This window comes from Pseudorasbora parva, chromosome 6 (genome assembly GCF_024679245.1).
Source record: "Pseudorasbora parva isolate DD20220531a chromosome 6, ASM2467924v1, whole genome shotgun sequence".
Classification (NCBI taxonomy): domain Eukaryota; kingdom Metazoa; phylum Chordata; class Actinopteri; order Cypriniformes; family Gobionidae; genus Pseudorasbora; species Pseudorasbora parva.
The window spans coordinates 10588541-10615662 of NC_090177.1; the positions used below are offsets into that span (position 1 = coordinate 10588541).

At 37.5% G+C, this 27122-nt stretch overlaps 2 protein-coding genes across 2 annotated transcripts in view; one reads left to right on the forward strand and one right to left on the reverse strand.

The window, feature by feature from the left end:
- reps2 (RALBP1 associated Eps domain containing 2) overlaps positions 1-27122 on the reverse strand; it is a 129616-nt gene that overhangs the window by 70713 nt on the left and 31781 nt on the right. The gene's annotated exons all lie outside the window — the stretch shown is intronic.
- cltrn (collectrin, amino acid transport regulator) lies at positions 923-22904 on the forward strand. Its single transcript, XM_067445568.1, has 6 exons — positions 923-1060; positions 5644-5702; positions 5811-5893; positions 12570-12686; positions 15620-15814; positions 17755-22904. The coding sequence occupies exons 1-6, from the start codon at positions 997-999 to the stop codon at positions 17894-17896; spliced, it is 660 nt and encodes a 219-aa protein (XP_067301669.1). The 5' UTR covers positions 923-996; the 3' UTR covers positions 17897-22904.

The window sequence follows — 27122 nt, forward strand, 5'->3', positions numbered from 1 at the left end:
TTAGTGCAAGTAGTTTTTTTTTAAATACATTTGCCATTATTTTACTTGCATAGTCCTATCAGAAAAGTATTTATATATATGAAACTTGAGGTATGACAATAAATGAGTAAGCCTGGTCTCTTTATTAGGTGACAAATTAACTGCATCGAACGTTTACTCATCTTGCAGTGTCAGGTTAACCGTCAAACTTCTTTTTTCTCGTCTGACTTGTCTTTTTCTGGTCTTGTAAAGCTTTCATCTCAACAAGCAACGGAAAGATGCAGAAGAAGCGCTTTTGTTTCAATCACCAGGGGTTCACAGAAAGAACAGGCTTCACCTGAGAACTGATTTCCCTTGTATTTTTCAGAAACGACCCTCGTCTGACCCAACCGCTGCGAGTACGCATCACTTTGAAGTGCCGTTACCGGTGACATATTCAGAAATGCATCATAAAAACAAAACAATACAACTTTAAACGTCAGAAGAAAGGCACAAGTCAAAATGACATGTTGATATCACACGTCGTACAGCTGTAAACAGCCAGTGTTTGCTGTGTTTACATATTGAGATGAGAAGCCAGGTATTATTACAGACGAAAAAACACAGCGAGGGGATGAAAGCAACGCAGGTCAACGCAGGCACATCTGTTGTTATGATAAAGACAAATCATGCGCATTTACATTCATATGCGCTCACAGACCTGAGTGCAAACAGGAGAGCTGTTTACGCACTCCCACAATATTTCACTTCATTATTTCACAGCAGAAACAATCCAAGCCAGCCAAGCACGCAGCTCTCCTTTTAAATTTACATTCATGTTCTCAGCTGACAGTTTTTAGACTAAATGTGAATATATGGTGTTTGTTCTGTCTCTGCCTCTCTCTCTCTCACTCTGGAGGCAGGGCTAGTCATTGCTTAACCATTAAGCGGCCCCGTCCAGCCTTTTCTGTCTTCGGTTTATAGTCTCTGAGCTCTGAATTCAGTGGCATACGTGTTAAAGTTCATCCAGATAGAGAGATGCTAACCGCAGTTCTTCTTCTGATACTCGTGCCGCCCATGGTAGCAGAGGATCTTTGTAAAGGTAAAACATCTCAAGCTTTCCCAGGAACAATCGCAAATTGTGTGAGAATCGGTGTCCGTTTGGGTGAAATTGTTTTCCTCTGATCTTTGCGCCTGTCGAGGGTCGGTCATTCATTCTCAGTTTAGTCATTTTTGATCTCACAGTCCTTTTCCACAGGGGAAAGAAAACCTGGAGCACTCTTTGAGCCGCGTGAGAGGCTGTTGAAGATTAATAGACTAAAATATGTGCTAGAATTCAGCTAGAATTGAGCATTTACAGATTGCATAATAACATTGTCCTCTCTTTTTCAGTTTAATTAATAAAACTTGAGGATCTCACAAAAAAAACATGCTAAGAACAGATACCGGGTCATGCTTCAGACCAAACTCATTAGACAGAAAGAAGAAAAATACAGGCTGTTTTTTTTTTTTTTTTTTTTTTTACATGAATGCTAATTACAGTTATACTACTGCACAATTAATCAAAATATCACAAATGCACATATCTACGACTTTCCAGATCATTTTCAAAAACATTCAAGAAAGTTTCCAGAAATCCTAAGAATTTTCCAAAAAATGCTGGAAAGTTTCTGGAAACTTTGCAACCCTATTTAATAATTTATCAAGTTATGTAAATGTCAACATTTTAGGTCGACGCAGATAGCAGAGAATTGACTGGACACGTGACGGTTACATACGTGTGAAATGCATCATGTTAAAAAGAGTCCAGAGCAATACGCCACGCAAAACAACTCAATGCGGCACTCACACACACCTCTCATCTCGAATTCAGTTCTCTTCCGCAGCTAATATGGCCAAATAAACACAAAACAATGTCAAAATGCCCATCTTAGTGAGTATTTTGTTCACAGTTTTGTCTTAAAGGATTAGTTCACTTTAAAATGAAAATGTCCTGATAATTTACTTCCCCCATCTCATCCAAGATGTTTGTGTCTTTCTTCAGTGGAAAAAAGAAATTAAGTTTTTAAGAAGAACATTTGAGGGTTTTTCTTTGCACAATGGACCTCAGTGGCAACCAAAATGTTGAAGGTTCAAATCAATGCAGTTTCGAAGGGTTTCAGAGGCTCTGCGGAATCCTGAAGGGGTCTTCTCTAGCAAAACCATTGGTCATTTTCAAGAAAAAATAAACATGTATATGCTTTTTAACCTAAATTGCTCATCTTGCGCTGCTCTGCGACACCACGCACAATTGATTGCACAATCATGTCGGAAAGGTCACGCTGGACCGTGCGCCAATGTGTGAAGACTAATAAAAACATCTTTTGTTTGAAGGGGGAGTGAAACACTCAGTTTCAGTCAATCTCATGTCAATCTTGAGTACCTATAGAGTAGTATTGCATCCTTCATATCTCCGAAAAGTCTTTAGTTTTATCCTATTTATAAAAGAAATATAGGCTGTACCGAGTCTTTCCGGAAAAAAACGAGCGCCTGGAGGCGTATCGTGTGGGCGGAGCTAAAGAATGACGATCGCGAACAAAGCGGTGACGTCCTCAAGTGTGGAGAAACCCATGGCTATCTCAGCTAATACAGATAATGATCCAGAAATAAATTGAACAGGAGAAACGGCAACAGCAGGACGTCTGTCTCTGTGGTATGGACTGTATTTAGTGGCCTGTCAACATTTCTGTGTCTTTACAAGCAGTTTATGAGGACATGATTCGGTTTATGGACTATTGTATGCGACTAGACCTTAGAAGTAGCAAGCAAAACGGTTTTGCACGTCAGACTAGTGTAACGTTATACATAGAACAACAATGGAGTAACCGTTAGCGCATTTGAATGATGAAGCACGCGATTGTGTCGTTTACTGATGTTTACTCACGCGACGACCCAACAGCACAGACATTTGAAGCAGTTTTACTCACCGGCTGCTTCCAAAGCAGGACCGAACCTTTATCGCTGGGACCGCTCCGTCAAAAACACACTTCTTTGGTATGATTTGGTAAAGTCCTGTGACAGCAGTGGCGTGGCAATCCACTTTGCGACGCGACTGAAGCGATGTTGTGAAGCTTCCCGTCATTTCTGCGTTCAAATCGGTTCAAATGCAGCGCTGCCTTCCCGGAATGCTGTGCTGAAGCGTTGAAGTCGCTCGACGTCACCCATAGGAATAAAGTGGAGCGCGGCGCGCGACATAAGTGTTCACGGAGGACTGGATCTGCACCTGAGACAGTGTTTACAGGCGTGCGCACCCTACCGGGAGAAGAGCCGTACGGCCCATACAAGGACCTTCCGCTATATTAACGTCAAGTAGACCCATACTCGAAAAAAACTCTGCGAAACTTGTGAGAAACCGGAAGGAATATTTTTGACACAGAAATACTCCATCAAACGTCCAACGTTAGTTTTTGAAACTTTGTCTATGTTTAGGATGGGAATCCAAGTCTTTAACGGTGTAAAAAGCTCAGTATGCATGACACAGCATTTCACCCCCCCCCCCCTTTAAAAAGCATCTCCAATTTTAAACTGAACTAATCCTTTAAGTTAAAATAAAAAGTGTAGAGAAAAAAACGTGTGTAACATATAATTCGTGCATTAGCTCATAAAGTGACAGCGGCCTAAAGGTACGTTCACACCGAATGCGAATTGAGTGTCTTGCATTGAATGGTGCTTTTTGTACATTCACGCGTTTGAAGCAAATTCGCGTCTAAGCCGGGTTGAAAATTTTGAAACTTTTGCCGTCAATTCGCGCTGCGTTAACCAATGAGGAGGCTGCTTGCTGCTGTCACGTGGTAAAGTGATGTGATGAGAAACCCTGCATAATTAAAAAAAATACAGTTATTTTTGTGTTTCAGTTGATAATGTAGTTGTTTAAAGCTAAAATATGTGGTTTATTTATAAAGACAGCACCTATTTCAAAAATGATCTTGCGTTTTTTGGAGTTGTGAGCTCCAGACGATCACCGGGCGCTCAGCACTCGTTAACCCCGGCGAGAGCAGCCTTTCCTCGGCCAGTCCTTCTGGCGTTTTGCCGCTGGCTCGGATGCCTCTGTAGAGGTTAAACATGAGATATAATTCGTCTTGTGTACATCTAATGGGCGATCTGTGGTCTAATGAATCTATTTTTGCCTGCCAAATCATTTTGACCGAGGGCAAAGTGAAGTTTCATAACTTTATATTTTTTTGAGGATATAAAAATATACATGCAGTGAAGATCCAGGAAATCCATGTAAAGTAAGTGAGTTTGCTGAACCATATTTGTGTGGCTGTTAATGCTTAATATTTTTTTATGAAAATGAATAGAGGCAGAGTTTCATGGCCTATATCTCATGGAGCTGCTTGAACGTACGTCTATTTCGCTTCAAATTCTCGATTTCTACACACGTCCAATTTGTTGCGGACACGCGAATGGATTCAAATGTTCACGCGTCAAACTAGCCGCGATTTTGACACCATTCGCGTTCGGTGTGAACGTAGCATAATATTCCTGCTGCATTCTGTCAGTTAGTTAAAGACACTCAGCTATTGACTGCATAACTTTTATAGCTTTAATATGAATCAGTGTTTATTAAATTTTATACAGTGAAGACAAAGCAGTTTTATTTAACATTTGATTATTCATTTTCTGTTTTGTACATTATCATATCCCATATTATATTGTTTAACGAATTACTGCATATCAAACTTGTCTTCAGTATCGTGTAGGCCTATTTATGAGCAAATTCACCATTTAAAAAAATTAATTATAATGCTTTTTGGGGAGAATAATCTTTGTTACGGTAATGCAACATAGGAAATGTGCTTAACTGTCATTTAGTCACTGTTTTTTACTTCATGTAATGCATAAATTGTTTTAGTACTTCAAGTTAAACCAAATTAGATTTTACCTTGCTTTAGTTTTTCCATTTCTTTTGTTTTACTAATATTTTTATTTATTACTAAACTAACATTTTTTATCCTCATGGTTTTGTGGATTTAGTTTAAGTTAACAATAATAATCATGCACTTGCAAAAATCACAATGCTCCTAAAATACACAGCTCACTGTCTTCACGCAAAACTTTTTTTGATTATTATTTTGTGATGTTTTGGAGATATTCACCTACCAGGGAAAATAAACTCAATTCAGGATAAATTTAAAGGAAAGAAGATAGTGAAACTGTTCAGAGGGAGTGTGAAATTGCAGTGAAATGAAACTTCAAGAGAGTTTAAATAAGGATAAAAATCCTCTGCGAAGCGTCTAAACATCCTAAACCTGATTATGCCACTTTGTTGTCTGACCAAACAGACTCAGTTTCATGTTTGGCATCTAAGCTTATCTCATTCTCTTCAGTATCTTGAGAAACCACTGAGAAATAAAGTGACAAATGAATTCCCAAACCAGGATCTTTTAGGAGGACGGTAAATAAGGACACTCAGCAGAAGCCTTATCAGCCCAGAAAGAACAGGAAGTACACGGATCTACACAACAACAACCCAAGATGTTTTGTGATTAAATAAACTCTCCCTCTCTCTCTCTCTCTCTCTCTCTCTCTCTCTCTCTCTCTCTCTCTCTCTCTCTCTCTCTCTCTCTCTCTCTCTCTCTCTCTCTCTCTCTCTCTCTCTCTCTCTCTCTCTCTCTCTCTCTCTCTCTCTCTCTCTCTCTGTAGACAGTCAAGATGGATTTAAAGTCAGACTCAGCATTAAGACGGCCCTCGGAGATAATGCGGTACAGTTTGGTTCTGTTACTTTTCATTTGGTTTCATAATTTTATTCAGGCATATTGATCACCTATGCAATATGTTAAATGATTAAACATGTCCCCCCTCTCTCTCAGTATAAGTGGAATGAGAGTGAGATGTTTCTGTTCCGATCAACTCTGGCGTTTGCGATGAGACAAAATAATCAAGGCGCGTATACGTGAGTAGACCCGACCGCCGCTCTCCCACACGAGCAGCTGACACGCTTAACAAAAGATAATCAACACCAAAACCCCTCAATCCCTGGCCGTTTTTGTGATGACCACTTTGATTGTGATTGAAAACGTGAGCTGAATGATTTGACCACAGCTGTTGAGTAAGAGTCATATCCATTTGTTCGTTATGCATGTGGGGGAGTGGGTCAGATTCTGTCTTCACTGGCTGGACTAAATGTCCCCACAAGGCTATAAACCAGTCAACGGTTGCAACAGTGTGAAACATCGAGGTGATAAAAAGCAACATGGGTTGTTTAGCAACAGACAGCCAATTGGAAACTTCCTCGATGCTTGCTTCATTAAATATGCATGAGTTTTGCACAGCTGCAGACACTTCCAAGTGCTGCGTGTACTTTTAGTACCAGAGGGAAACAGGTGATGTTTCAGAAGGCAATAAAGTGATTTATTCCGCAGTATTTCCAGAAGAAAAAGCAGTTATTAAAACTGGCCTGCTTGCTGCATGCTGTACTTGTCCAATCAAAGTTACTCATGTCATGAATATTCAAATGAGAACATTAACCTAACCCAGGGATTACAACTGTCCGGTGTGTAATCTCCAAACATGACTAAATTATGTGAATCATGAAACCAGAGTCACATTGAATCAATTTGCATTGTTTTGCTAGGCGTTGGTTGCATTGCTTTGCATTATTACATTGTATTGTGTTATATTACATGACAGAGGAGTTTAATGTTTCAGATAAACCAAGATTACATGACCATATATAGCTTTGAATTGCATAGTATTCTATACGTTCATTGTGTTTCATTGCTTTGTGTTACATTACAATATTACATTACAGAGGAGCTTCCAATTTTAATATTATATACCACTAGTCCCAGACTAAAATGCATGTTTGAGCTGTTTTAAGCGGTCCTACTTGAACTAAGGGTCATCTAGTCTCTTATTGCGTTTGGGGCGTAATGTGCAATAAACCAATCAAAATAAAATAAAATAGGGCCCATAATATTATATTGCTGTGAATTTAGTTGCATTGCTTCTGTTATCTACGTTACATTAAGTTATAGTACACCGCTTTATGTTAGATTTAAAATTACAGAGGTGTTGCTTGTATTTCAAGCATTAAATCTTTATCCACCCGTTTTTGGAGCGGTCTAATGTAATATCCTACTCACCGCTTATCAGCCATTGGCATTACTGGTAGAGTTTTCCTCATGGCTAACAATTTCTTAGCACAAGGCAGTAATTTGTATCTATTGAGGAACATAGATCATGTACTGTTCCAGTCTAACGCAGTGTGTCCCCCAAGGCTCCAATCACGGCCCTCTCCTCTTTCCAATTTATATGTCTCCCCTCCGGCAAATAATTTGATAGCACGGTCTCAGATTCCATTGCTACGCTGCTGACACGCAAATCTATATCAGCTTCCAGGCCAGACCAGCATTTCAACAGACTTCCTTATCCTCTTGCCATTGTTGTAGCATATTATTTTCAGTTCCTTTTCTTTTTTTCACTTCGAGTTAGGAATTTGAACAAACTCTAGACATTAAGTAGCAAGCTTTGGCATGTTTCTCATCCCACTCTGTTTGCCCTAGGATAATGTCAATGATTTGTGCTCAGACCTGGCGGATGTAAAACAGGTGGAAAAAAAATCCCATAGCAACAAACTAACAATAACCACCCTATAAGTACCGCTCACATTGCTTTAACAATGTATTTTCATAAAGATAACTAGCGAATTTAGTGAAATGAAACTCTCATAGTGTGATACATTCAATCGAGTTATCTATACCACGTATTAATCATTTGACAGATAAAACATTAATATTCATTAAGAATCTATTCAGATGAGATAAATTATGTGCTTCAAAATGAAATATGGCAAAGACAAAATATCACATATCAGGTAAAGTTTCTTTCCGCTACGTCTACATAGTTTTTCTCCAAATGAGTTGTGATGTGCAATGAGTAGATATAATTTTGTGTAATGACGGATTATTACCAAAGCCCTATGATCTAGCAGTCATTTCACACATTCAATAATAACAGTGATCATATCCAGGTGAAAAGAAAAAAGCATGTTGTCATTTTGATGACCTGTTTTAGTGGATTAAATGTATTTTTTTAATCTTTTTTTCCCCTTAGTTATATTCATGCAATTGAGCCGCTCACGGATGCAAGGAAAGCAAGACTGATTAATTTAACGGGTGTAATTACGGGCCGATATAGACGCTAATGGGTCAAGGGAAATCAATTCCGGTTAACCTTTCCCAGCCAGATATTGGCCCCTAACGATTGTGAAATCTCACAGCTGAAGTGTTGCAGAGATGCTTCAGGCTTGTTTGTGAGAGAACCGCAGTATTGATTGATGCCGAGACGCTGGATAGGGAGAGTGTATGGTTCTTTTGCAGCATCATGTTACATTGATGAGATGCCAGCGTCTGGGTGATTCTGATTGGCTGCATTCAGTATAGATAACCAGAAAACCAAGTCTACTTACATTGTGTGATTTACATGGAGAACATTTTATTAATATCTAAGCATCCTTAAAACAAGATGCATTTACTTGAGAAGCAAAACTGCATAAATAAACACAATTGTACCTCTTTCAAGGCCATCAGGGGCATTGGTACCCTTAAGGGTACATTTTTGTTCCTCTAAGTTAAGGCAAGTTCGGTCCTAGAGAGCTGAAGTCCTGCAGAGTTTAGCTCCAACCCTACTAAGCCACTGCAGTATAAAACTCATGGCTCCCAGCATGCATTGCCATATTCAGTATGTCACCATTGTTGAGGTTCATATGCTGATTCTTGATATCTCTAACAAAAATTCCCCCTTAGATTGTATTTAAAACTAAAAATGCATAAATGTCTGATCTGTGGCAAGAAAGTATTGTTGGTGAATATTATTTATTAATATTTTTAGTCAGTGATAAGTTTAATGAAACATTTTTCTCCATGATCATTTTTGTTTATGGCTTCTTTTGATTTGAACAGATTATGTGTTTTGTTAACACTGTAACAAAAACCACAAACTCACATAAAAAGCCAAGAGTCAAACTGCCCAACAAAAGGAAACACTGATCACCATAATGGTGACCAAACATATTTAATTATTCATCAACATCTAAACCTGTAAATTCTCAATAAGAGATTCTACAGATGTCTTTCAGGGTTGGAGCCAAACTCTGCAGGACAGCGACTGTCCTGACTAGGACCGAACTTGCCTACCCCTGCTCTAAGTAGAGGATAACAATGGTATAATTGTACCCTAAGGACCAATTGTGTACCTTTTGACGTACAGTTAAACATTTTGTTCCCCAAAGAAACAAAAAACAAAACAAAACAAAATTGTACCTCCACTATACCTTTTTGTGTGTGATCAGTGTCACATGATCCTTCAGAAATCATTCTAATTAGTTGATTTGATGCTCAAGAAATATTTCTGATTATTATCTCAATGTTGAAAACGTTGAATATTTTTGTGGAAACTGATTTTTTTTTCTAAATTCGTTGATAAACTGAAAATTCAAAAGAGCAGATATTATATTAAATAATAAAAAATTTAATTTTACCAACTTTTGAGTACACTTAAATGAAAAAAATTGATTTAAACCATACAAGTTATGAAACAGAGTTAAAGGTGTACAATGCAACTTTCCGTCCACTGTAGGGCGCCTATTCTAAACAAAGGTGTAGTTTGATGTCGCCAAGTGTGAGTGCAGTATCTTGGGACATGTGGTCTTCACCTCACAGCCGGTGAAAAATAGGACTCGGGCAGAAATCACGTTCATGGATGCGGTTATTAACATTACTGTAGTGAAGCAGAGCAGGACCGAGTGTTGTGGAGCTGAGCACGGCCGCTGGAGCGATTGTCACACAAACACACGGCTTGCGAGTACCGGGACTTGTATTATGACGGGACACAGTCGCCGGGCTCCCGCACTTCCACGTTTCCGGTCATGATTATAAGGTAAAGCAGCTCTGTTTATCATATTAGATACATTTAAGTGTGTTTAAAAGGATGTTATGACGTTACTCTGTGCGTTCGCTCGGCGCTGCTGTGACATGTTCACACTGCTCAGAGTAAAGCGCTTCTGCAGAATAAAACCGAGGGTAACGCAGATATGACGCCATTGACAGGCGACTCGCTCAAACAGGGTTCCCGCGGGGTCTTAAAAAGTCTTAAATTCAGAAAGTTACATTTAAGGCCTTAAAAAGTCTTAAAAACGCCCAGATTTTCATCCTAGGTCTTAAATTTAATTTACCAAAGTCTTAAAACTTTTACTTCCGTTCAGAAACAAATCCTTTTAGTTTTCTTTACCCGACTGCTTCATGCATTTTTACTCCTTACACTTTTCCTTCAGCTTTTCAGAAAGCTGCGATTGGCAAACGGAAAGCAAGAAATTACCGTAATAAACCATATTTTGGCAAAAAGCGCTATTTGTCTTTAAGGATTTTTTTAAGCGCGCCAAATGTTGAGGATTTACGGTCAAATAGCGCTTTAATATGCTGGCGCCAACACTCGCATTCTAATAGGGTTAAGCGTAATGTATTCTGATGTATTTGATCTGACTGGGTGGGCAGCTGTCAATCTCAGGCCCAACCGTAGATCCGCCCCTATCATAGGTTGGTTGTTTTGTCTGGTATGCACTTGTCTACGCGCGTTTTCAAAGAACATGGGTCTTTGCACACTGAGTCCGATATTTTCGCAGTCCGATGCTTATTAATGAATGTGTTACGGAAAAAAACGCAAAACAAGACAAAGTGACGTCTAGTGAGGATGATTTGTTTGTCCTGAGGAGATAATGGGTTCATCTAACGTTACTCCTGTGATCGCGTAGAGAGGAGAGTTTCCCTATCAAGCGGGATTATCCAGATCGACCGATTCAAAGTTGTAGTTTCAGTGGCTCAGTTTGATGCTTTGCTAGCGATACTGGAGACATATTTAAAAGAAGACCACTAATTTCTGTGAATCAATTGATCCCGAACACCTGGCAGTATGTCTATGGATCCGATCACACACATAGACACACAGACAGACAGACAGAGCTTTACAGACCCTTCTGAAACAAAAATATATTGCAATATATTTGAAAATATCATGCAATATATTCACATATAACGTTATGGGATTTAATATTTATATTTTCCAATATATTGCAATATATTGAAAGCGGCCATCATTTTGTATATTTTCCAATATATTACATGAATATATAATTTATTTTATAATGCCATCAATATATTATTCCATATATTAAAATATATTTCAAGAAAATATATTGGTAAATATATTTTCCTTTCGTAAGGGGAGACTTGATGTGCTATAATTATAGCTGTGATATAATAATATTTGTAGCATTTTTGCTAGAATAATATGTATGGTGGCTCTGAGTTGTCAAAACGTCTCAAAATGCGTTTTTACGGATGCGAAAACGCAGAAATTTTTTTTTGACGGACGAAAGTTTCGGAGGCAGTGTGCAAGCGTGATTGACATAACGTGAGGTTGAATTTATTTTTGGAAGTGCGTAAATTGTAAATTATTATTCTAGCAAAAATACCACAAATAATATTATTATATCACAGCTATAATTATAGCACATCAAGTCTCTGTAAAGCTCTGTGTGTGTGTGTGTGTGTGTGTGTGTGTGTGTGTGTGTGTGTGTGTGTGTGTGTGTGTGTGTGTGTGTGTGTGTTCGGATCCAGAGACATACTGCCAGGTGTTCGGGATCAATTGATTCACGGAAATTAGTGGTCTTCTTTTTAATATGTGTCTCCAGTATCGCTAGCAAAGCATCAAACTGACACTTTTAATCGGTCGGTCTTGATCCCGCTTGATAAGGAGGGGAAACTCTACGCGATCACAGGAGTCTCTCCACATCTCCTCAGGACAAACAAATTATTCTCACTAGACGACACTTTGTCTTGTTTTGCGTTTTTATCCCCGTAACGCATTCATTAATACGCATCGGACTCAGTGTGCAAGATCTCTGTGCGTAACAAATTTTTCGGAATACGAAAAACCGCATGCGAAAATATCGGACTCAGTATTTTGATATCAGTTTCTGAGTTTATTTAATGTTTCTATAACTGAATCAATAAAAATAGAATGTTTGAAAGTTTCTGAGATCATTTATAATGCTTTTAGTAATGCGTCGTGTTGGTCTTAAATTTCACTCATAATGGTCTTAAAAGGTCTTAAAAAGGTCTTAAATTTAACTTACTGAAACCTGCAAGAACCCTGTCAAAACGCTATGCTGAAACGTCCCGGTCCTTAGTTAAAATAGCAATTTTCTCACAATTTACAAATAGTTTGGAAACATTTGGGATATTGTAGGTACTCAACTGAACAAAATATATAACACTGGCCTAGTGGTTTTACTGCAAAAATACTACATAGTGCACCTTTAAGAAACACAAAATTCTAAATATATTCTCTAAAAAAGCCTTATCCCACACAATTTGTATGTACGTTTGTGTTAGGCTGCTTTATCAGTTACAGTGCATTCATTCTCTTTTAGACCCCAAAAAATGCAATACAGAGTATAATTTCTAACCATTTTTCCAGTAACTGCAAACAAAATTACCACACAACAAACACCAGCCATACCATTAGCCTCACAAAAATCAAATGTTCCTCATTTAAACCATCTTTTCCAGCATTGAAAACATACTGGTGTGCAATGAAACACAAAGAGTGTCATTCGTGTTCGTGGTGATGTCGCCGGATCATCCAAATCAACTCATCCCCAAAGAACAAGTGGAAGAAGCTGTGAGGTGAGAGGTTTAGACTTTATGTGCTGATAGCTTACTAAATGGTAGACTGCACATGGTATTGCAAAAATGTCAGCTGTATTAAACCCTCCAAGTGAGTTGCCTTGTTGAATGCCAACTATATAAGCAGCTATCCTTGTAATCTTAATTGTATCTAATGTGCACTTGTAGTTTACTTCAAATCTTAAAATGTTCTTGCAGATAATATATTAATACTTTTAAAAGATAAATAAAAAACATATTTTGCAGTCATTTAAGACATTTCTCCTTATATGTGACCCTGCCTGAGAAAACCCTCCTAAAGTCATTTTTTTGTGATTCACTGTTTTCTACATAAAATCATTCTACATAATGTAAAGAACATTCTGTTAAAAATATAACCTCGATATCTCTAATATTTACTGAGTATGGCTATGTTAAAGATTTGCTGAATTTCGGGCTCAGAAAATCATGTTTTTGAGAAATTCCAATGTAAACACAAGCTTATTTTTAAAACTGCAACACATTTGATGCATAATTAACCTGCATATGAGCCATATACCACATTATATCTGAGATTCTCCCATTTTCAGTGATATATGACACAGTTATGGGAAAATTTTTAAAGGTTTGTAAAACAGGCTTATTTATTATGATGCATGTCCAAAAAGCACAAAAACATTCAAACGAATTGGGGGTACAAGAGCTTGACTGTAGCAACAATTACCATGTCAATTAATTGAAATTATTTGTATAACTTTATAAATAAAATTAAATATCCATGGAAAAAGTCATTAATATATAAATTAATTAATATATTACATTTCAGTAGAAAATCTTAAATCCTAACTTAAATTATTTTACTGGGCTACTATGTAACATTAAGTACAATACTGGAGTAAAAAAAGAAAAAGAAAAGAGGGATAGTTCACCCAAAAATGAATATTCTGCCATCATTTATTTACCCTCATGTTGTTCCAAACCTGCACTTTCTTCAGTAAACCTGGTTATATCATTATTTGGGGTAATTCCGCCGAGATTAATATCGGAAAAGCTGTTTAAGTGATCAGCTATTTTCTGTTCCTGCTCGCGTTTAAGTGCTGCCATGTCAAATAGCCTAGATAACTTAATTCATCAATCCAGTGTTTCCCAACCTTTTTTCAGTCATGGCGCACTTTGAAAATGTTCTACATTTTATGGCACCCCCTCGCATATGTTACGCTAGAGGTGTAACGGTACAGATTGCTCACGATTCGGTTTTAGGTTTACGTTCACAGTTTCAGGTTCACGGTTTCTGTATGGTTCGGTATTTGCTATGTTCATGGAAAAAAGGACTACTGTCAAATAAAAATAAAGAAAAGAACAATTAACTTAAATACAAGCAGCAGCACAAATAATTACTATTGAGTAAAGATAATAAAATAATGCTTTTTTCTTTTATTTTCAGGTAGGTCCAACATTAGTTTTAGGTAAATAAATTGAATAAAGTAATCAAATGAAAAATTACTGCATATTTAACTGTTTACATTAAATATGAATCCTTATTAAACTTACAAAAGCTATTCAATCAAGAGCAGTGAGTGATTCCTAATCTTCTTTGACATTAAACAGACAGCAGTAAAGGCTACTGCCTCTTTAAGACCCAGGGGTGTTGCTTTCTCGACTGTACGTTAACTTAAGGCATATTCAGACTATGTCTGCTTGGATACTCATCAAGATGGACATGTGGACATCGGCTACTTCTTGTGTGAGTTTGTCCGTTCAAGCGCAAGACTTGAAAGAGAAGTCAATAGTTGCGCGCTGAGACGTGCATGTGCGCGCTTTCGGATGACCGCACAGAGACAAATCTTCTCACATCGCGATCGCACGCAAGTTCTCAAACGCGTCTTCTGGCTCTACACCCGTATTCATATTCGAAGATACGGCAGCACTCACATGCATTGAACAAAGTTTACTAAGAGAGACCGCTTTGCCCACTTCTTTTATTATTATCGCTGTTGTAATGTATCACCGAGGAGCCAGCACGTGTATCCATCGACAGAAACATACATAAAGAATTATTTTCAAGTTACAACCTATATTAAAGATGCGTCATCAGATGTGAGATGAACCGTAATGCAAAGTCCGTGCTGAAACCTTTTACGCAGCACCCCGCGCTCCCCGGTTGGGAAAAACTGCATTCATCTGACGCACCACCATCCACAACATGTTTTATATTGACACATAGCAGGCCTAATATGACTTTAAATTAAGATGGTTATTATTGGCACAATGTTGAGCTACAAAACAAAGAAGAAAATATTAAAATATTGGCGATGACACGAAAATATCTCGCCAGACAACTGAAACCGGCTAAAGTCGCAATGACCTGTTTGCCGCTCGTGCCGTTTGGTATTATTGTCTTTCTCTTCCTAATGGTAAAAAAAATAAGTTTCTGAACCGATCTATCATACGAATCAGCTGGTCTTGTTGTGATGAAAACCCCCTGAGATTATTAAAATCGATGTTTAGGGAGCCTGCATCCGATATTTTTTTTGTGCAAAAGTATAAAGTGTAGTGTCAATAAAATCACTAATTTCAGTATTTATAATGTTATGAATGAAAAAATGAGTATTGTATCTCAAACCCCTTGGTATAATTTATCATTTGCAGCAATAAACACAAATTACCTATTTTCTTCATTTTTATGGCTGTGGCACTTTGACGATCAAAATCTCATAATTAAATTTTGCGACTTTAGCCGGGGTTTCACAGACGGGGTCACATATTTGACTGTTTTTGGCATAACGCATTCTTTAAATTTGAGTTATGAACACTAAAGTTATAATTAGAACCTCTTTGAACCTTTTTTTCCCTAAGAGCCTACAGCATCTAATAAATCAGGTCTCGCACCATTGACTTCCCACACTGATTGTCCTTAGCATGCCAGATTCCTAACACATTATTTATAATTCCAGGAAGAGTAAGCGTCGCATAAACAATGCGTTCCTGTTATCGGACGTGACCCTGGAGTTTGTGGGGATCCCACCGACACTGGCGGCCCCGGTCACATACGACACTCCTCCGTGGCTCATTGTGTTTGGTGTGGTCATAGGTGTGGTGGCTGTGGGGATCATGGCTTTGCTGATGTCTACAGTTAGCAAAAGACGACGGTCAGTAATCTCTAATTTAATTTTCTGTTTGATGAAGCACCTGGTCTTAACATCCATCTCAGGTGATCTGATCACACACATTGAATCCCCTGTGCCCACATGTGATCAGATTTTGTCTGAGCTTTTGTATATGTATGCGCATATTACAGCAGAGCAAACTAAACTCAACGTTAATCTCAAAGACCCCACACTTTTCTTTAAGGCTGCGCTCGTTGTGTGTCTTCCGGTTTGTATTCGGTCTTATGAATGAATCGCTCATTTTAAAATTTGCTATGACATCCGCTTCAAACATTACAACGCTCATGATAACTTTCATTAACTCGCGAGTTTATGCGTACGTGAAACCATATTAATTTATGCGCATTTGGCATTCGGGGGAGGGTTCCGAGCTCGGGAATTTGGCCCGAACGCATAGTACTCCCCGTCCTTGACTGGGATAGAAACAGCCAAGAGTGAGGCAATGGGGTGGTGAAGGGATGCGGGACAGAGGTGAGAGACGGCTATATACAGTGGCTTCCTCTTGCACTGATTTCGTTATCGTTACACCCCTAATATAAATTAGGTCATATTTTTGTAAATATGTTTTGATTCAATACTGTCACTGCAATTGAGATTTATTGATTCCTTCAAAAACCCTCATGTTTTTTTGCACCAGAAAAATCTCTAATTGTGAATTGTATAATCATTTTTTTTAATTTAATATAGCATGAGCTTGTAGTCATTGGCCCCGTTTCCACCAAAATTACCCGGAACAATTTGTACCAGGAACTTTTTTTTTACAGAAACTTTTTTTCCCCCCAGACATGCTACTGTCTGTGTTTCCACTGCGGTCTAAAGTACCGTGAAGATTAGGTAAATTAGTCCATGATGTAAGATGGTCCTCCCAGTCAGCGACGGACAGTAATCATTTTTGCCTAAAGAGGTAATTAACAAAACGGCGGAAAAGAGCACTGATACTTAAGTGTATTCTGAAAGCGTAAAGCTAGATTTATTTTATTATCAGCTATTACGGACATTGACCATGAGATGGCCGAGACGAACGCGAGCCATCAGACAGAGAGAGCAAGACTGATATTTACTGAATGCAGAACGAACCTCACAAAAGACTTTCTGAAATCAGAAAGACTTTCTGAAATCAGAAAGACTTTCAAAAGACTTTCAAAATCCTGGTTGAAATGAAATGCTGCGTGAGCTCAACCAATCAGCATGTTCAGCGCCCAAGTCCCGCCCTCGAAAGGTCCTGAACTTTGAAAAAGTACTACCTCGCGAGCAGGGCTGTTTGGAGGGGGACATATTTACCCGGAACTTCATTTAGACCCTGGTTCCTGCGGTTGAAACACACTGAGTACCACCTCAAAGTTCCTGCGGTGGAAACGCGGCTATTAGTTCCAGGTGTAAGCGTCATTTTAGGGTGCTTTCACACCTGCCTCATTTAGTTCGGTTGAATCGTACTAGAGTTCGTTTCCCTCTTTAGTGCGGTTTGTTGGGTCAGGTGTGAAAGCAGCAATCGCACTCGGGTGCGCACCAAAAGCGGACCACACAATTGTACCAAGACCTCCTTTAAGAGGTGGTCTCGGTACGCTTTCAAACAAACTCTGGAGCGGTTTGTTTGTGGTGAGAACGTGATCCGACCTCGAACAGAACCAACTGCAAAAGTACTAATCATTTTTAGACTAAACAAGCTGCCGTAGTCGTAGTGATGTGGATGTTGTCATGTGACTGCATTTTGGTTTGTTTCAACTGGTTTGGACCAAAGCAATCAGTGTGGTGTGAAAAGGAACCAAAAAAGCTGAAAAATGCACCAATGTATAATTATATGCCCTTTGTTTGGACCAAATGAACCAAACTAGAGATGTGAAAGCACCCTTAGAGTCCAACATACCTTGATGTTACTTTCCCTGTATCTGACCTGAGCTGTTTATGATGGTTTCCCACCACAGAGCCAAAGACAAAGGTGCTGGTTTTGCAGAAGAGGATGACAGAAGATACAAAGAGAACGGAATCACACTTTCAAGCCTTGGCGGGAAAGATGGCGTCTATAATCAAGCATTCTCAAATGACGACCGCTTCACAAAGCTATAGACACGAAGAGAAAAAGTAAAGCCATTCGGTATCCCTTAACCTCTAAAATGCTTCAGATATCCCAAAGATATTTATTCAGCTTTTTCTTACGCCCCATGATGCTTTGCAGGAATTATAGGAGTAGCTATGTTAAACAATCATCAAAAGGTTTGCTCTATGAATGCAATAATAAGCATTTAAAAAACTGGGTTTGATGAGATGACGTTATTCTACTCACTCTTCAACCACCGAACAATAAAAGGACATTTAAAAGTTTAAAAGCATTAACATATTACTACAACAGTCCATGCATAACCCCAGAGTATTACTGCAGCAATATTACAGACGTGTTAAATAACACCATATTAATATGTCTGTGTTATGTAACATAAATTGCCTTAACTAAAAATGTTTATTAACTGGAACATTGAGTGATAATTCAAAGGGACTTCCATCATTGTGAAAGACAATAAATATTATATTTAGCTGCTTTGGAAATGTTCCAGTAAACACTGCTGATAAAGATTAGAAGTGAAAAGAGGAGACAATTACATATGAAGCACCAATGTGAAAACAAACCTGGAAAATGACGTGAGGATTTGAGGAAAAAAACAAGAGATTCTTAGTGCATTCCGGTGAATTATTAATGGGATATATCGTAAATTAAATCGGGAGAGCAGACCATAAATGCGCAGTACATGTTGTCCTTTTTCATACCGTTCCAGCAATATACAAAGAAAAAAAAAGACAATACTCAAAAGTGGGAAATGTAGCAACTGAAAAGAGCTCGACATAGATATTCTTGTTATACCAAGCGTCACGTTATTCTCTTGAAGTCTGAAAACAGAACATGAAGGAAATTTTACAGCTCATTCAGTCAAACTGACAGATAACGATTATATGTAGCACAACCTTATAATTTGAAATGATTTGTTTGTCTTTTTGAGTGGAACTTCACATAACCTAAAACACAATGGGTTAGTGAGGAAAAAGGCGGATATTCAATACTTTCCAGCAAGGAAATAACATTATTTTAATATTTTAATATTACTTTATGAATGTTAACACATTTGCGGATTCCTGGTAAAGTGACAACGTCACATTTCACTGGCCACGCACACGAGTTTTGATGGATACTGCCGTATACTGCCATATTTATCTCTTCACCTTTAGCATTTAACAGCAACATTCGAGTAAGAAATGTGTTCTTATTAAAGCTACTAAAGTTACGAGCAGTGAGCGGTTTCAGCAACCAGGCACCTCATCTCCATCCCGTGGGTGGAAACGTGCAGATTAAGGTGTGGCGATATTATAATATGATCCCCTTCCTATGTCAGAAGGGGAGAGACATCTGAGCAGCTTTTTTTTCACAAGCTTGCAGAGAAAGGCTTACCAAAAAAAAGTTACTGTGTTGTCCTTTTCACGTTTTCTGTGTTAATAGATGCACCCGGGATTATAGCACTTAAACACAAATCCGATTGTCATGATACAGTAGGGCAAAAAAGTATTTAGTAATCCACCAATCGTGCCAAAGTTCTACCTCTTAAAAATATTAGAGAGGCCTGTAATTTCCATAATCAGCACACTTCAACTATTTGAGACAGAATGAGAAAAAAAAATCCAGAAAGTCACATTGTCCGATTTTTAAAGATTTTTTTGTAAATGATGGTGGAAAATAAGTATTTGGTCACCTACAAAAAAAAGCAATATTTCTGGCTCTCACAGACCTGTAACTTCTTCTTTACGCTCATCCGTCGTCCACTCGTTGCCTGTATTAATGGCACCGGTTTGAACACATTATTAGTATAAAAGACACATGTCCACAAACTCAAACAGTCAGACTCCAAACTCCACTATAGCCAAGAGCAAAGAGCTGCCAAAGGACACCAGAAACAAAATGGCTGGGAAGACTGAATCTGCAGTCTTCTGCAGTCTTCGCAGTGGCCTCGTAAGAAGCATTTCAAGGTCCTGGAGTGGCCTATCCAGTCTCCAGATCTCAACCTCATAGAAAATCTTTGGAGGGAGTTGAAAATCTGTGCTGCCCAGCGACAGCCCCAAAACATCACTGCTCTAGAGGAGATCTGCATGGATGAATGGGCCAAACTACCAGAAACAGTGTGTAAAAACCTTGTGGTGACTTACAGAAAACATTTGACCTCTGTCACTGCCAACAAAGGATATATAACAAAGTACTGAGATGGACTTTTGATATTGACCAAATACTTATTTTCCACAAGCCTGACGTGGTCAATTCTACTCAATTCTTGTCAGAATAACTGCTAGTCTGAAACTGCTCATTGGGCTGTGATTATGGGGGGTTTCAACCGAACCAGGAAAGACCTCAATTGGATAGACCTACAACCAATCAGAGCAACAAAGCGACGCATTGTCAGATGTCAACAGAGCTCAACTGCACTGTGTTACCAAGTCCATGTTTTTTTGTCCAAGGGTTGAAGCGACTATTATGTGATATATAGACCCATGAGTGCAAATTTTAGCAGGCAACCTTGCCAAAATAACACACATATTACCCTCTAAACGCCATTTTTCCCCCGGAGAACCCCCCGAGAAGCTATTGTTTAGGGCTAGTAGTTGACGGATTTTGTTGTGAAAAACTTGGCAACCCTGTCTGCACAAGCACTGGAATAAACGATCTTAGCCGGTGTTGTAAAAAAATAACATAATTTAATGATACACAGAGTACTTACCCAACATGATCATAATTTCTGAGAGAAATTGTGAAAGTCAATGCAGATACAAACAAGCTCTCCGTTTAGGATTCGAGTAAATATAATCCAAGCCCCTTTGATGACGTGAATGATTACGTTACTGTTTATCATCTGTCCGTCATCTTCTAAAGCCCGCCCTGATGATTTCATTGGTCCGAACAGTTTCTGTTTGGGGATAATCACTCCTCTATGGAGCGAGGCCAGACCGAACTGCCCGACCTAAAAATGTTGTGGGCGGGGCTAGGTTCGGCTGGCATCCAGGCGATGGTTTTCCACCATAATTTGCAAATAAATTCTTTTTAAAAAATCAGACAATTTGATTTTCTGGATTTTTTTCTTCTTGTTTTGTCTCTCATAGTTGAAGTTTACCTATGATGAAAATTACAGGCCTCTCTCATATTTTTAAGTGGGAGAAATTGCACAATTGGTGGCTGACTAAATACTTTTTTGCCCCACTCTATACAGGAACAGTCCATTTTATAATTTTGCAAACATTATGGGAATGTTACTTTTAAATGTTCTCTGAAAGTTTTGAAACAAGTAGTAATGTTTACAAAAAAAAAAAAAAATCAAACGTCCAAACTAAAACGTTTCGGAAAAAAAGTTCCATGAACAATGTACAAAAAATGTTTTCATGCTAATGTTGTGCAAGCGTCATTAAAGAACAGATAACTTTGAACAAACATTCTATTAACGTTTCTGGATGACCATTTGTTTTTAACTTTGAGAGAACCTTGCCAGAACATTCTGGAACTGTGAACTTCGAACGTTCTGGCAAAGTTCTAAGTGTTCAAAATTCCGAGAATGTTCCCTGTTAGCTGGTTGTTAGTTTCAAGGCTGAGAGATCAATATACTTGTGTAGCTTGTGTAACAAACATTTTTAAAAGCACAATTTTTTGCACCGTCCTCAGCGCCCGTTTAAATAGAAACCCAGGAAAAAAACTGTGCTCGTCAAAGCATTTCATGAGGTTTTTAATTCAGCTGACAATGCTATAGGGTAATCCATTGCATATGCTGACGTCTGAAATATGCTCTCAGCTGCCTGTTTATTCAGCAACATTGTTTAATGAATTATTAGAGAGAATCAATAATTTATGAAAAGATTATACCCTTCTACACGGTAACAGATTAGGTAATTTTCTAGTGTCAAAAGCAAGCGTTTTTTACCTATTGCGATACGTGGGTTTGTGCATCCATCACACTTCAACTACTTTAATAGATTTGGTCCTCCACTGAGTGAAAAAGAAGATTGAAGAATATTAAGAGAAGTTCTCCCTGAAGAATATTAGATGTTGGATTTCTGAGAACGTTTCTATCATGAGATTTACGGCATGCTCCTCCACTAATTGGATCCTCCATCTTCAGGAGCTGCACACAGGGCTACATTCACAGGGAGATATTGGAGCCATATCACAAGAAAGCTCATTATTGTATTGATGTCCTGTTCGAATAGAGAGACCAATACAATAGATCATCACTAGAGTTTAATAAGTTCTTCAGGTAGTGGTTAATGAACTCGGCTGCTAACCAAAAAGGCGAAGGTTCAAACCCAGAATTTGTAATAGTTAAACTTGTTGAATCTTATTGTCATTTTTACATTTTACATATACACACTAAATCAAACAATATTGATTAAAATATAAATAACTGCATATATAAACAATGTTTAGTGAGGTTCATATAATATTAAATATCTATGGGATTTATAAACAGATTTTCTTGTATTACTTGTAAGTATTTTAATGCAAGAACATTTATTTAACACATTGTTTTGTATTAAAAATGCTTTATTTTATGTTTTATGATTTGTAAAAAATAATAATAATGATAGTTAGACTGGTCACAATAGTGTTTTGCTTATATGTTATACTACTTGTAAAGGTTTAATGATGATTGACTTCCACCATATAAAGAGTGCAAATGACTTTAGTTTAATTGCAAATCCCATCTGGATTTCATTTATGAATAAATTTACCATAGAAAAGATCTTTCTCTGACTTAGACTCTCCATCATGTATGGATAAATGAGAATCCTGCTATGTTTCTCCATATTGATATTTATGCATTTGGGAGATGCTTTTATCCAAAGGGATTTACACAGATTTGTTATCAGATGGCAATCATACAACTCTAAGGCTTTGAATGTAAGGTGCTGGGAAGTAACTGATTACATGTAATCTGGATTACATAATCAGATTCTAAAAATTATATATTTATAAAATCGGACTACGGTAACATTTTAAGTCTGTTAAATCAATTAATCATCATTAATCACATCCAAAATAAAAGTTTACAAAAGATATATGTGTGTGTACTTATTCAGGTATATATTGAAGAAATATTTGCATGTGTGTGTATAATATATATATATATTAGGGCTGTACTAGAATAATCGAATATTCGAATATTCGTTCGGTGAGGTGGCATTTGATTTTCAGTTTTGAGATTCGAATATTCTTTTCTTTTTTTCAACACGTGACTTCTGTAAAAATAAAGACTAAATAAATCCCTTATATAGAATAAAATAGATATTACATTTTGTGTCATTTTAAAAACAATTAATTTATTCTTATTCAACTGTTTATAAGCATGCTACCGTGTTCTTTATTTATTACAGTTTGTTGAAATCACTGTGTGTTACTAATTTAATTTCTGTTTTGGGATTCATTTGTTTTAAAGAAAGGTTCGTTATTAATACCTTATTAAAGTTCTTGCTCTCAACAGACTTTGTGTTTTGTATCACTTGTGCACTGTCCGTTTTCGGAGCATAAACCTGCCTGTGTAATGCATACCGGAAACTGTTCTATTTAAAGGATTATTAAATGTTTATTAATATTTAAAGAATGTGTGCCACCTGATCATATTGCACCAAATGCAACACTGCACTCCACTGGGTCTGCCGCAACACATTTACGATGCCGAAGAGTGAAACGTGAAGTCGTGAAAGATGATACAAATGCAAACCGACACTATTATTATATATTTAGCCCCACCCACCGAAGCTTCGAATATTCGATATTGATTGCCACCTAAGCTTCGAAGCTCAAAAAATGGCATTCGAAACAGCCCTAATAATATATATATATATATATATATATATATATATATATATATATATATATATATATATATATATATATATATATATATATATATATATGAGCTTTGTGACATGGTGCATTATCCTGCTGGAAGTAGCCATCCGAGGAATGGTGGTCATAAAGGAATTGACATGGCCAGAAACAATGCTCAGGTAGGCCGTGGCATTTAAACGAAGCCCAATTGGCACTAAGTGTGCCACGAAAACATCCCCCACACTATTACACCACCAGCAGCAGCCTGCACAGTGCATGATGGATCCATGTTCTCATTCTGTTTACGCCAAATTCTGACTCTACCATCTGAATATCTCAACAGAAATCGAGACTCATCAGACCAGGCAACATTTTTCAGTCTTCAACTGTCCAATTTTGGTGAGCTTGTGCAAACTGTAGCCTCTTTTCTTCCTATTTGTAGTGGAGATGAGTGGTACCCGGTGGGGTCTTCTGCTGTTGTAGCCCATCCGCCTTAAGGTTGTGTGTGTTGTGGCTTCACAAATGCTTTGCTGCATACTTCAGGTGTAACTAATGGTTATTTCAGTCAAAGTTGCTCTTCTATCAGCTTGAATCAGTCGGCCCATTCTCCTCTGACCTCTCGCATCAAAAAGGCATTTTCACCCACAGGACTGCCGCATACTGGATGTTTTTCCCTTTTCACACCATTCTTTGTAAACCCTAGAAATGTGTGTGAAAATCCCCGTAACTGAGCAGATTGTGAAATACTCAGACCGGCCCGTCTGGCACCAACAACCATGCCACGCTCAAAAAGGATTAAATCACCTTTCTTTCTCATTCTGACATTCAGTTTGGAGTTCAGGAGATTGTCTTGACCAGGACCACACCTCTAAATACACTGAAGCAACTGCCATGTGATTGGTTGATTAGATAATTACATTAATGAGAAATTTAACAGGTTTCCCTAATATATATATTTACACACAGAAAAATAGGGTGTCAAAAATTGTACCTTAAGCTTGTCACTGGGGCAGTACCCTTAAAAAGACATCTTTGTACCTGTTTTACTCCTAAAAGGTGCATATTAGTACCGTTGAGTACAAATGCGTACCTTAAGGTACTACTATGAACCTTTTTGTGGTAAAAATGGTACAACGTTGTTCTTTTAAGGGTACTGCCCCAGCGATAAGCTGTTGTACCCCTAAAGGTACAATTTTGACACCCTATACTGTGCTGTGTGTATATATATATATATATATATATATATATATATATATACACACATATACAGTGCGCGCACATATATATTACGTAAACACAAACTTTTATTTTGGATGAATCGATTTGACAGCATAAATTGTATTGATTACATGATTACTTATTCACAAAATGGCTGTAAATTATTCATAATTAACTTATTCCTTTCTAAAACAGCCCAGTGCTTATATATGTCCAGAATATTAGGTCATAAACAAATAAAATATGTAATCTTTTTTATTTTATTTTATCTTTTTAATGGCACATTTTTATGTTTTAATTATTAAATAATTATATATTTAATTATTACCTTTTCATCAACTTACAAGCTTCCTGAAGTTCCTTCACCAAAAACCCTGATGTAATGTAATGTTTAATGCACCATGTTGTTGATAGAACATAATTGAACATAGTTGATAACATAAATGTGTGTATTTAATATCAAAATGGTACAAGATAATCATATTTAAAGGTGCCCTGGAATGAAAAATGTAATTAACCATGCCATAGTGAAATAATAAGAGTTCAGTACATGGACATCACATACTGTGAGTCTCAAACATCATTGCCTCCTCCTTCATATGTAAATCTCGTGAATCCATAACACAGGAGGAAAAAAGTTATTTCTTGCGCGCGAATGATCTGAAAACACCAATAAACACGTAGGCTGTATTTTATCAATCTCCATTTGAGATGTGCTGCTTAAAGTGTCATTCAGTCGGTCTGTGTTCTGTCAGGACTCACGAGCCGCTTCGCTGAACAAATGAACTTGTGTGAGCTGCTGAAATAAGCCAATCAGAGCAGAGCTCAACATTAATATTCATGACTCTTCCAAATAAGGCAAAAACAGAGCATTACCTCCTAGGGACAATTTCTAGGGTTGTAAATGGACCTGTAAAACTGTATCTGGACATTTTTTTCCCTTAAATAAGCCACATACTCTATGTAGATATCAGAGAACAATTTAACATGTTGTTTCAACTCATTCTAGGGCACCTTTAAAGCTATGCGAGAAGCACGATTGGTCAAAAGTAATCCAAGTCATCAAAAAACGAGTCTGATTATATGACCTAAAATGTGTAGATTGTGTTACTAACTACATTTTCATCATATAATTTGTATTCAGTAATTGATACACTTTTTAAAAGTAATTTACCCAGCATATGTTCATATATAAAGCCAAATTTGTGAATGTTTTGATTTTCCAGAATCAAGCAAATGCAAAGGAGATAAAACTGATTGCACATACAAATATTAATCTCCCATCGGAGCTGAAGACAGTCAAGCACCACATCTGTCATTTCTAAAGATGCATTGCTGGAATTTAGGGTTTTTGTTTGGCGCGATTTACCTTTCTTGTATTTGTTTCCCAATTGCCCTGTTGTTGCTGTTGTTCTTTTTTTTTTCTTTTTTTCAATACATAGTTAAAATGACTCAAGGCTTTTTTTCTGTTTTTGCTCTCTTTGATAAAGCTGTTAAACATGAAAACAGAATTTTCTGGCATCCCAATGAATAACACCCTTTCATTGTTTTGTTTTTACAGCCATACATAATGTATTCTTCACATTGTACGTCTGCCAGAAGGATTGTGCATTTGCATTAATAATAGCAGTTAAAGTGCATTTAATTGACTGTGTCTAATCTAAACGCCTAATCTTCTTTATGAAGCGTATCTCAGCCTAAAGCTGCATGTGTTTGACATTTCCACCCCTGGTTTTGCGATAAGAACAATAACATATAAAGCTGCCATTTACCTTTTTATTTTAAAAAGCATACGTCGGTTAAACTCACTTACGGTGTAATTTAGTGTCAAACGGCATATTCAAATAAAAATAAAAAGATCAAAACAAAGAATCAAAGTTGATTGTGCTTATATTAAAGCAATAAGATAGCTTTTCATATCAATTTAAAAATGCCACAACCTTTTTTTAAAGTTTTGATTGAGTTTAGGAAGAAATAATGGCACGCACGAGTTAGCTCCACGGGGATGAGAACTAAACTTGGTTAGGCATTAACCTGTTGTTAAGTCGTTTTGCTATGAAACAACAGATCTCAAAGGTATCGGAGGCTACTATGGGATTTTAATGATGTAGCATCAAAGAAAAGTTAGGAAAACTGATATAAAGTCATTTGAATATCTCCATGGAAACAGTCAGTTCAAGAATGAATCACAGTGAAAAAGAAGCCAATGCCAATCACAGCACGTGT